Here is a 12,559-nt window from a genome sequence, read left to right as displayed (position 1 = left end):
TTCTATCCTTCAAGCCTTTACTCCAATGTCACATTCTCAGTGAAGCTCCCGTCCTAGCACAGCCCATCTCTTTATCCCACTTCTTTTTCTCCCTCAACACTCACCACCTCGTACATACATATTCATGTAACACTTTGGTTGTGCGTCTCCTTCTACCAGAGGGTCAGCCTCACGCCAGCAGGGAGAGCGCTTTTGTTCACAGCTGTACCCCCAGCACTTGGATAGGTACCTGGGGGCATAGTCGATGCTCAATAAATATTTGTTGAATCAAAGAAGGGGTGGAGGCCAGAGGAGAGCTCTCTGTCATGCTGTTCCGTCTGCTCATAGGCTATGTACCCTCTCAGTCTGCTTCTTTCACTCTTTTGCGATTTATCGTAGTGCCGTGTCTATCAGCCCTTCACACCTCATTCCTGAGTAGTATTCGAGCATACGGATGTCCCACAGCTTGCTCATCCCTTCTCCTGTTGAGGGACACCTGGGCTGTTGCCACGTTTTGGCTGTCACAGATGTGGCTGCTGTGAACACTCGGCTTTATGGGGACGCTTGCTTTCATTTCTCTGTGTGAATGCCCGCGAGTGAAATACATTGTGTGGTAGGTGCATGCCTACCCTTTGAAGAAACTGCCAAACCATTCTTCCTACTTGGTCACACCATTTGACATCCCAGCCAGCGGTGCATGAGGGGTGCTGGGAGCACTCCTCCTCTTGCTTTACCATCCCTTAGTCCTTGGCTTCATCAGACGCCCTTCCCAGGGCTCTCTGTGCTGTTTCCCACGCTCACCCACCCACCGCCGTTGTAACCAATGGCTTATTCATGCCGCTATCTGCTCAGTGTCCGTCTCCCCACTAGACTGTAAGCTCTGTGCGGGTTTTGTCTGTCTTGGCCACCCCTGGGTCCCGGGGCTTGGCACACTGTGCCACTCAATCCGTGCTTGTTGAATGAATGTACGATGCTGCCTGGTGGGCCTGGTGCTAGAGTGGGGATTCGGTCGGTATTTTCATTCCCAGAGTGTAGACGGGGAAGTGAGTGCCCCAGATGGTGCAGTAACCCATCCAAGGTCCCTCAGCTCGTGGCAGCTGGGCCGGGAGTCAGACCATGTCTGTCTGACCCCCTTGACTGAGACGGAGATGTTGAGTGTGTGTTGGGGTGAGAGGGGAGGAGACGAAAGAGAGACAGGCTAGCATGGGGAAGGTTTTGAAGGCCCGGATGAGGAGTTGATACTCTGTACCCCTGCTTCCAGGCTTCGAAGAGGGTGCACAGCACGCCCACCCTCTCTGGTCTGCAAGATGAAGTCTTGCAGTCCCAAGATTAAGGGGCTTCAGGGCTGAACGCAGAGGCCCCCCTTCTCTGTCTCCCTGAGCAAGCCCGGGTAACAGGCATTTCCTGTTTCCGGTGGCTCCCTGGGCCAGGGTGGGGGTAGGGGAGCTGGTTGCCGCAGTGGTGCTCTGCTGTGGGTCCCTCTCTGCTGCTCCCTGCCCCCAGCCGCCCAGTGGGTCTCTGTCCCTGCACGCTGGTTCCCTAAAGGAGGGTGGCAAACTAACCAACCTTTCTGGCTCTTTCTTTGTCTTGGGCCAAGGGGTGTGCCGAAGGGGGACCAGCCGGCAAAGGGGAAGTGTCTGGGTGCCGATTTGCATATGGGCAAGATGCCAGCCCAACTTTTTGATATTCTGGTGGAAGGAGGAGGGAGGCTGAGGGGCTCGCCTCACCAACATGAAGGAAATGTTCTCACACGCCCCTCCCACTTTTGGTTAAAAGGCCTCCTGTCCTTTGCCACCTCTCCTACGCTTTGGGCTACCGGGAAGTCCTTCTGGTGGTCTCACCTCAGTCACTCTGGCTGTCTGAGGGAGCCCCTTTTTTCAGTGGGCCCTACCCCAGCCTGGAGGGCTGATGAGTCACACCTCTTTTCCCCCCTTGAGATGTCACATGACTGGGGGGAAGAAATCTCAAGGCTCAGCTGATCTCCCTGAGGTCAGGAGGGAACTTCCTCCCTCAGGCCAGATGAGGCCAACTGTTCTATTGCTCCTGGTGACTTGCAAGCCCTGACTGGAGTCAGCCTACAATGCTGCAAAGGCTGCTGGGCAGGAGAGTGTTACATGTGGTTCCTGTCACGTGTCAAACATCCTATGTGGCACCAGGAGGCAGCCTGGTGTGGTTCAAAGAGGTAGGGTGGTGCAGTGGTTAGAAGCATGGCCTCTGGGTCCAGAAAACTTGTATCTGGCTCTTCACTCCTTCCTTTGTGGCCTTGGGCAAGTGATATATCCCCACCGAGGCTCAGTTGTCTCATTTGTCAAATGTGGATTCATTTATTCACCAACTTTTACTGAACAACTATTGGGTGTCAGGCATTGTACCAGGTGTTGAGACCATAGCAGTGAGCAGACGACACTGAGAATCCTCTTCTTGTGGAGCTGATGTGCCAGCATGTAAGGGAAGACAGACAGACAGTAATAAACTAAATAAGAGAAATATACAGTGCTCCAGACAATAAGCTCTATGGAAAAAACACGAAGCAGAGGGAAGGATGGGGAGTGCTGGGAGTGCGCATGTTGCATGTGTGGTGCAGTTTTAAGTAGAGTGACTGGGAAGGTCTCACTGAGAAGTGTTGTTTTTGTCAAAGGCCTGAAAGAGATAAGGAAGGGAGGTGCCAGGTTAATTGGGGATGGACATTCTGAGCAGAAGGGAATGGCCCGTGCAAAGGCCCTGGGGCACAGCATGCCTGGCAGGTTGGAGGAATAGTGACAAGGCCTGTATGGCTGGAGCAGAAAGAGCTAGGAGAACAGGAGGAGGAGAAGGTAGGGAGGGGATGAGGCAGGTTATGTGGGTCCTTGTGGTTTGCATCTGGATAGGATGGAAGTCTTGGGAAGGTTTTGACAATATTTCTCTGGCTGCCATGTTGAAAATAAATGATATGGGTCCAGGGGCAGAAGCAAGCTGTCTGATGAGAAGGCCGTTGCAGTAAGGCAAGGAAGCGATAATGGTGGCTTGGACCAGGCAGGTGCAGAGAAGGGGGCAGGATTCTAGCTGTATTGGGAAGGTGGAACCAATAGGATTTGTTGATGGGTTGGGAGTGGATGAGAGAGAAACAGAGGAGCCAATGTGATCCAAGGTTTGGGGTTTGAACCACCAGCAGGGCAGATGTTGTCAGAGCGTGCCTCCTGGATCTCGGTAGCAACGTTGTCGGGAGGATTGAACAAACCTGTGCACATCAAACTCTTCATCTCAGGCTTGGAAGAGGCTATGCTCTCAATAAATGGTGCCTCTTTGGAAGGGCTGGTGCCTGGAGGGTGGGGGCTGGCTTGCACAGGCAGCGCTGGTTCACTGAGTGACTCTTCAGAGACAGCTTTGGGGAAATGGGGCTGTAGTGAGAGAGGGAGGGTGGGCTGTGGGACAGAAAGGCAGGGGCACCAGACAGTACAGAAGCATGCTACCTGCTGTTGAGGGGTGCACGTGTGGAGAGAGAATGAGGACATGGACGGGAATGGTCCACATCCACTTGCAGAGAGGGGCAGCCAGTGAGGAGGGAAAAGGGAGAATGAGGTCAGAGACAGTGCACAGGACTTGGAAATGTGACTATAATGTCTAATTAAAAAAGAAAATATATTTACCCAAAGGGGCTGAGAACTCAGGTCCAGATAGAAACCTGTGTTTATGGCAGCTTTCTGCATCTTTGCCAGAACATAGATGTAACTGAGATATTCTTCTAGGTGATGGATAAGGACACTGTGGGACATCCAGACAAGGGATTTATGGAGATAGTGGTTGCCAGGGGATGGGCAGGGTTGAGGTGGGGTTGGGGTGGGGTGGGAGGGACAGATAAACAGAGCACAGAGGATGTTGCAGGCGGTGAAACTACTCTGTATCTTACTATAATCGTGGGTACGTGTCATTATGTATTTGTCCAAACCCACAGAATGTATATCAGGAGTGAACCCTGATGTCAAGTGTGGACTTTGGGTGATGACGTGTCAGCATAGGTTCATTGATTATAACAAACATATCCTCTCTGATGGGAGAGGTTGATAGTAGGGGAGGCTGTGCATGCTTAGGGGGTAGGGAGGTGTATGGTCTCTCTACCTTGCATTCAGTTTTTCTGTGGACCTAAAACTGATCTAAAAATATAAAATCTACTATAAAAGGAAAGAAGGAAGGGAGGGAGGGTGGAGGAGGGGAGGGGAGGAGGGAGGGAAGGAGGGAAGAAGGGAAGGAAGAAAGGAAGGAAGGAAGGAAGGAAGGAAGGAAGGAAGGAAGGAAGGAAGGAAGGAAGGAAGGAAGGAAGGAAGGAAGGAAGGAAGGAGTACAGCCTCCAGATAGGATGGATGAAGATACCACGCACCCCCAAAGGGGCTGGCCAGGTGTTTTCTCACCTCCCTCTAGCCTGTTTGTCTCCACTCCGCACAGTCTCTCACCCTCCAAAGGTTAGACTGAGCTCTTCAGGTTGGCAACAGTGTTCCAAGAAAGCAAGAGCAGAGGCTGCAAAGCCTCTGGAAGCCTAAACTTCCAATTCACACAGTGTTACTTCCACTGGTTCACCAGACACAAAAGGTGGGGAAGCAGATGCTGCTTCTAGTGGATATTTGCCTGACTTTATTTTTTTTTAAGGTTTATTTATTTATTCATGAGACACACAGGCAGAGGGAGAGGCAGGCCCCCGCAGGGAGCCTGACACGGGACTGGATCCCGGATCCCGGTATCAGTATAACACCCCGAGCCGGAGGCAGACGCCCAACCGCTGAGCCACTCAGGCATCCCTTTGCCTGACTGTAATAAAAACTTTGCATATCTGGGGGGTGGGAAATAGTATCTTGTGGTTTTAATTAGCATCGCTTGGATGACTACCAAGGTTGACCGTCCCCTTGTGGGTTTGGGGGCATTTGTGATTCCTCTTCAGGGAAGCTCACGTTCAGGTCTTGCCAATTTTTCTTTTTTCTTTTTTTTTTTAAATTTATTTATTTATTCATGAGAGACACAGACTCAGAGAGAGAGAGAGGCAGAGACACAGGCAGAGGGAGAAGCAGGCTCCATGCAGGGAGCCGGATGTGGGACTCGATCCCGGGACTCCAGGATCATGCCCTGGGCCGAAGGCAGACGCCAAACCGCTGAGCCACCCAGGGATCCCCGTCTTGCCAATTTTTCTGATTGAATTGTTGTCTTATTGATTCTTATTGAATCATTAAGAATTCTTGATACACTTTGAATGCAAATGTGTAGCAAATATCCATTTTCACTTTGTGGCCTATCTTGTCACTCTCTTCCTAATGCTTTCTGATGAATAGGCCTTTATTTTAGTTTGATCAAATTTTGTGTATCATTTGGGCTTTTTGTTGTTCCAGAATCACTCATAATCCTGAGATCATCCAGAGAGTCTCTTCAATTGTCTTCTCAAAGCCTTGCTTTTACCAGTTAGGTCTTTAACACCATCTGGGATTTGTTATGAGTAGGATATGAGGAAGGAATTTGATTTATTGTTTGGGTTTGTTTGTTTGTTTGTTTTTTGCCTTTATGGATAACCAGTAGAACCACCCACAATTTTTTTAAGATTTATTTATTTATTTATGATAGACATATTGAGAGAGAGAGAGAGACAGAGACACAGGAGGAGGGAGAAGCAGGCCCCACGCTGGGAGCCCGTCGCGGGACTCGATCCCGGGACCCCAGGATTGTGCCCTGGGCCAAAGGCAGGCGCTAAACCACTGAGCCACCCAGGGATCCCCAGAACCACCCACAATTATAAAATAGTACCTCTTTTTTACCCTACGTCTGTAACAGCTGCTCAGTTGTAAAAGACATTTTTCATACACGTGTGATTTATTTCTGGCTCTTCCATTGTGGTTTGTCTTTATCCCTATATTTCTTTCTTTTTTTAATTTATGATAGTCACACAGAGAGAGAGAGAAGCAGAGACACAGGCAGAGGAAGAAGCAAGCTCCATGCACTGGGAGCCTGATGTGGGATTCGATCCCGGGTCTCTAGGATCACGCCCTGGGCCAAAGGCAGGCGCTAAACTGCTGCACCACCCAGGGATCCCTATCTCTATATTTCTTAACCAGTGCTAAATAACAAATTATCCCCAAAATATTCCTTTATTGAGCATTTGTTGTGCTTATGAATTATTTGGATCAGAGATGATGAAATGGCTCAGCTGGGGTTTCTTGTGAGGTTGCAGTCAGATGTAGTCAGGGCTGTAGTCATCCGAAGGCTCAACTGTGGCTGGAGGATCCGGTGGTTCAGCCACATGGAACCCCAGTTCCTCTCCACTTGGACCCCACCCCCATAGCTCTGACTGAGTGGTCTCACAACACAGTGGCCGGTTAGTGATCCAAGAGGCCAAAGTGGAGGCTACAATGCCTTTTATTACCCAGACTTGAAAAGCCATGTGTTGTTATTTCTACCATACTCTATTAGTCAGTCACACAGGGCTAATCTTGGTTCAGTGAGAGAGACAACTACAAATAGGGCACAAGTACTGGGATCTGTGGACCACTGGGGGCCATCTTGGAGGCTAACTGCTATAATTACATTGTCTTAATTACTGTAGATTTATGATAAGTTTTGATGAGAGTACTCCTGGCTTACTTTTCCCTTATAGAATTGTCTTGGCTATTTGTGGCTCTGTTCTTTTCCATATAAATTGTAGGATCCATGTGCCACGTTCAACGAAAGTCCATTTCGAGATTTTAGTTGAGATTAAAATATTGAGTCTTTCTAGACAGGAATTAACATGTATTACACTCTATTTGTTTAGATCTTTCATATTTTTCAAATAAAATTTTATAATTTTCTTTTTAAAAATTAAAAAAAAAAGATTTTATTTATTCACAAGAGACACACAGGGAGAGGCAGAGACACAGGCAGAGGGGGAAGTAGGCTTCCCACAAGGAGCCTGGTGTGGGACTTGATCCCAGGACCCCAGGATTATGACCTGAGCCAAAGGCAGACACACAATCACTGAGCCACCCAGGCACCCCATAATTTTCTCTATAAAACATTTTTCACTTCTTTTTGTTAGATTTGTTATGTATCACTAGCTTTTTTGTATGTTTGTTTTACATTTTTAAGGCTATGGTAAATGGTATCCTTTTAAATGGAAGTCCAATTTTCATGCGGTGAAATGCTCCATTCTTCAGTTTACTGCTCAATCCGTTCTAGCATATGTGTAGACTTGTGCAACCCACACCCTTATCAAGACACAGAACATTTCCATCACTTGTGGCCTTTCTGAGTCAATCTCCACCACCCTCCCCACCCCAGAAGCAACCACTGATCTGATTTCTGTCACCGTAGATTAGTTTTGCTTATTCTAGGATTTCTTAAATATTATCTTTTTAAGAAAATTACATTTTCTGGTTGATTGTTGCTAATGCACCAACACGCAGTAAACTTTGTATATTGATTGTGTATTGACTAACATTGTGAAATTACCGTATTGATTCTGGTTATTTATCTGTATATTCTTCTGAGCTTTTCATGTTGACAATGGTATCTTCTGCATATGCCTAATTTCTTCCTCCCTCCTTTCCTCCTTTCTTCCTTTCCTCCCTTCCTCCCTTCCTCCCTTCTTCCCTTCCTCCCTCCTTCCCTCCCCTCCTTCCTCCCTTCCTCCCTCCTTCCCTCCCTTCCTTCTTTCCTTCCTTCCTTCCTTCCTTCCTTCCTTCCTTCCTTCCTTCCTTCCTTCCTTCCTTCCTTCCTTCCTTCTTTCCTTCTTTTTGTTTCCCTGTTTTGTCTTGCAGTGTAGGCTAAGATCTTCAATGCAGTGTTGACTAGAAATGGTAATGGGGACACCCTACTTTAGTTCTGATTTCAAATGCAGGGAATCGTTTCACCATTTCCCCATTAAATATAATGTTCTACTTTTTATTAAAACAAAGGTTTAAGATTTTTTTTTGAAGATGCTCTCTTTATCAGGTTACAGAAATTCCTTTCCATTCTTACTTTGCCAAGAGTCTTTTTTTTCTCTCTTTCTTTATCACAAATGAATGTTGAATTGCTACTCTGTTTTTTAAGCACCTCTAATTATTACTAATCTCTCTTTGACAGAGACAGAATGAGCCTTGGACAGACAATGGAATCCAGCTGGAATTTACTAACACTGTTTACATCATATTTATTTTACACTGTCTTCTTTTTATAGCAAATGATCTTAGTTTTCTTTCAATCGGAGGATGTAAAATTCTCTTCTTAAAGACATTTATTTAAGTTAGCGTTTATTTAACATTCATGTTCTGTAGAGAGTGGGTTAGGTATACTGTGAATGCAGCAATAAATGAGAAGACGATACAGTCTGAAGATGGAGGTGTGAGATAAACACGGGTACAATGAATAGTGTGTATTGATTTGATTCATATATGTTGCTACTGCATGGGCAAACGTTAAAAAACTTTCAGGCACAGCAGCCTGGGTCCTTTGTACAGGATTGCAGTCATGCTGCCTGGGGTTGCATCCTGGCTGGCTGTCCTTGCCTCAGTTTTCTTATCTATAAAGTGAGGATATAATAGTACTTGTAGCATTATTGCAAGGATTCCATTATATATGGGGGGGGAGGGAGTAAGGAGAGAGAAGGGGGAAGATTTGAGGGGGGAGGGAGGGATATGGAAGGAGGAAGAGAGAGAGAAAGAAGGTCAAATTCGTAGAAGCAGAGAGTAGAAGCTTAGCAGGGACTGAGTGGATGAGGAAAATGGGGAAATGTTGGTCAAAGGGTACAATAGTGCAGTTAGGTAGGATGAATCTGTTTAGGGATCCAATGTGCAGGCATGATGTAGCTACTGTATTGAGGGGCACCTGGGTGGCTCAGTCGGTTAAGTGTCTGACTCTTGATTATGGCTCAGGTTGTGATCTCAGGGTCTTGAGATGGAGCCCCAAGTAGGGCTCTGTGCTGAGTGTGGAGTCTGCTTAAGGTTCTTTTTCTCCTTCTCCCTCTGCCCCCCCCACCCCACTCCCACTCCCACGCACATGTTCTCACACACACTCTCTCTCAAAAGAAAAATGATAATACTGTATTGAACACTGGAAATATACTAAGAGAGTAGATTTTAGGTGTGCTCATCACACACACAGATATATATATATATATATATATATATATATATATATATATATATCTGTAATATATTTAGAGAGAGTGCCAGGAATTGGGTACATGGCTGGTGCTCATGCAAAGCTATGAGATAAAACTGTGGTCAAGCAAGGCTGGTTAGGATTCTGTAGGATCTAGAGACCTTAGAGAGAGCTGAGCCCATATGGACACTTGGATGAGTTATCAGGCAAATGCAAGGATGTGAGGGCTTGTTTATAACAGAGCCAAATACCCCAAACCCAGAGTGATATCCTGTATATCTGACTGCTGCATTGGGTAACATCTTGTGGTTGCAAGTCACTACAACCCAACCCAAACTGATTTAAACAAGAAAGGTATATGTTGGCTCATGAAATTGAAAAGTTCAGACGTGTTTCCTATAAATGGAAACATACAGTATGTGACCTTTTGTACCTGCCTTCTTTCACTGAGCATCACATTTTTGAGGTTTATCTACTTTGTAGCATGTATCAGTACTTTGCTCCTTCTTTTGGCTTAATAATTTAATGGATATACTTCATTTTGTTTATCCATTTATCAGTTATGGATATAGTAAATGATAGGGACAGGAAGCTGACAGTGGTTGCCAGGGAGAAGGATGAGAGTGGAAATGGCAGGTGACTGCTTAATGACAGAGACTCTGCGTGACAGAGTTTCCTTCTGGGCTGAGAAAAACATCTTGGATCTAGATGAGGTGTTCATTGCAGGACATGGTGAATGTGCTAAATGTCACCCAAGTGTACACTTTAAATGGTTCGTAGTTAGATTTTTTAAAAGATTTTTAAATTTATTTACTCATGAGAGACATATATATATATAGAGAGAGGCAGAGACACAGGTGGAGGGAGAAGCAGGCTCCCTGCAGGGAGCCCGACATGGGACTCGATCCCGGGTCTCCAGGATCCCACCCTGGGCCAAAGGCGGTGCTAAACTGCTGAGCCACCGGGGCTGCTCCATGGTTAGATTTTCTTTATCTCAGTAGAAGATACACAGTATTTACCATTACATATACATACAGAAAATGACATAAATACATATTTGATAAATATAAATACAAGTTTATATAAAATATTTGAATACAATATATATAAAAAAGAATATTTATCACTTTAACCATTTGTAAGTGTACAATACAGTGGCATTCTATATCCAAAATTGTTCCTCTTCTCCAATGGAAACTCTGTTTCCATGAAATTCTGACTCCCCACCCTCTCCTCCAAAGCCTGGCTCCCACCATCTACTTTCTCTGTGAATTTGCCTACTCTAGAGACCTCATATAAGTGCAATTCTATAATAATTGTCCTTCTGTGTCTGGTTTATTTCCTGGGAAGAATGTTTTCAAGGTTCATTCATGTTGTAGCATAAATCAAACTTTCATCCCTTTTCCTGGCTGAGTAATATTCCATTGTATGTATATAATATGTTTTGTTATCAGTTAATGGTTAATTTTATGTTATATGAATTTTACCTTAATAAAGAAGAATTCAAGGGTAGATCTAGCTTCAGGTACAGCTTGATCCTTATCAGAAGAGGGTGCGGCTTACTGAGAAGGAGGTGATGGCTTCTTTTCCCCCTTCCCTGCCAGTCCCCAAGACAGACTGCCCAGGGCTCAGCTGCTCCCCGTCCTGTTATGTTTCCTCTACCCCCATTTCTGTCTCTCTTCACAGTTCCTATGCCTTAAGAACATCCGTACCTTTTTGTCTACCTGCTGTGAGAAGTTTGGCCTCAAGCGGAGTGAACTCTTTGAGGCCTTTGACCTCTTCGATGTACAGGATTTTGGGAAGGTAAGCTGGTGCTGAACTGCCCATGAACTGGGCACATAGAGCTGAAAGATTGGATTTAGTCCATTTCCATGAACACTTACACCGGGAAAGCTAAGGGCTACTGGGGGAGGAACAGGTAAGTCAGACCAGATGGTACCTCAGATACAAAGAGCATGGGTTGGGGTGTGTTCCAATCTTTGGAACTGGGTTCCAATCCTGCTTCGCTACTTGCTGTGTGACCTCAGGTTTGTGGCCATGCCTCTCTGAGCCCTAGGTCCCTCTTTTCTGAGTAATATCATCCTATACTTTCTGAGTGGTTATAAGGATTGCATAGAAGAAGGCAATCAAGTGGTGGGTGCTTAGGGGAACCTGACCTACTCACACAGAGGAGTGGGAAGGTGGAGAAAATCCTGAGTTAGACTCCTAGGGATGTGGAGTCTAACCATAATATCTAGTCTCAGATGGAGTCTGAGGCTGTGTTCTGGCATGTGGGTGGGCAAGGGGCTTGCTGAGCAGCCATGGCCATTGTCACAGGTCATCTACACCCTGTCTGCTCTGTCCTGGACCCCGATTGCCCAGAATAAGGGGATCATGTGAGTAACCATTTGAGCTGGCATCCTTGGGTTGATCTGGCCCCAATCCTCCCCCTTCTGGAAGTCCCCCTCCCAACTGGCCCCCAAGCCTCTGGCTCATACCATTATGGCTCCCCTAGGCCCTTTCCCACTGAGGAGGAGAGTGTGGGTGATGAAGACATCTACAGTGGCCTGTCTGACCAGATCGAGTGAGTGTCTGGGACCACCACCCTGCCCTGGGAATCTGAGGGGACATGGTCCTGCTCTAAGGGGTTTCAGGGGACATGCCCCTGCCCTAAGGGGTCTGAGAGGATATGGCCCTGCCCTAAGGGGTCTGGGAGGATATGGCCCTGCCCTAGGGGTTCTGAGTGGATGTGACCCTATCTTTGGGGGGCCTCCAGGGGGCATGGCCCTGTCCTGTGGATCTGAGGGGACACGAGTCTGATCTGGGAGGGGCCTGTGGAGTCCCTGGCCTAGGGACTCCGGTGGCCCTGGTTGACTCCATACCCCGCAGTGACACGGTGGAGGAGGACGAGGACCTGTATGACTGCGTGGAGAATGAGGAAGCGGAGGGTGACGAGATCTACGAAGACCTCATGCGCACGGAGCCCATGCCCATGCCGGTGGGTGGGGTGGGGTATGACGTCTGGGCAGACACTTGGGCATGTGCATACATGCACCCCAACACCGACCTCTGCTCCCCATTCTCAGCCCAAGATGACGGAGTATGACAAGCGGTGCTGTTGCTTGCGGGAAATCCAGCAGACGGAGGAGAAGTACACGGACACGCTGGGCTCCATCCAGCAGGTGCGATGCTCAACCCAGCCCCTGGCAGGCGCATACGCGGGAGGTGGCCCTGCAGGTGCACATCCGCCGGTGTGGCGGCCTCTGGGCCACACTGAGAGGCCACTGTGTCCCCAGAGGACCTGGGGCTCTTCTCTGTCCCGTCGCTTTGTGTTTCTTCATCTCTGTCTCTGCTTTTCTCTGTCATCCTGTCTCCTGTGTCTGTCTCTTTCCCTCTAGGTCTCTCCTTACATCTTCCTCTGTTTGTCTCTCTTTCCCTGTGTGTGCCCCTTTGTCCCTGTCTGTACCCGTTCCTGTACCCTCATCTCTGTCTGCGTGTCTCTGTTACGTCTCTCTGACCTTCTATTCCC

At 47.4% G+C, this 12,559-nt stretch overlaps 1 protein-coding gene across 2 annotated transcripts in view; it reads left to right on the top strand.

Moving 5' to 3' along the window:
• VAV1 (vav guanine nucleotide exchange factor 1) overlaps nt 1–12,559 on the top strand; it is a 49,871-nt gene that overhangs the window by 15,030 nt on the left and 22,282 nt on the right. For both annotated transcript variants that reach the window (XM_077860219.1, XM_077860218.1), the window contains exons 2-6: nt 10,738–10,854; nt 11,368–11,426; nt 11,546–11,614; nt 11,920–12,028; nt 12,117–12,212. In XM_077860219.1, the coding sequence (XP_077716345.1) occupies nt 10,738–10,854; nt 11,368–11,426; nt 11,546–11,614; nt 11,920–12,028; nt 12,117–12,212 (450 nt within the window). The remainder of the gene's footprint in view (nt 1–10,737; nt 10,855–11,367; nt 11,427–11,545; nt 11,615–11,919; nt 12,029–12,116; nt 12,213–12,559) is intronic.

Source organism: Canis aureus, chromosome 19 (genome assembly GCF_053574225.1).
Source record: "Canis aureus isolate CA01 chromosome 19, VMU_Caureus_v.1.0, whole genome shotgun sequence".
Lineage (NCBI taxonomy): Eukaryota > Metazoa > Chordata > Mammalia > Carnivora > Canidae > Canis > Canis aureus.
This window is presented reverse-complemented; position numbering and strand designations above follow the sequence as displayed.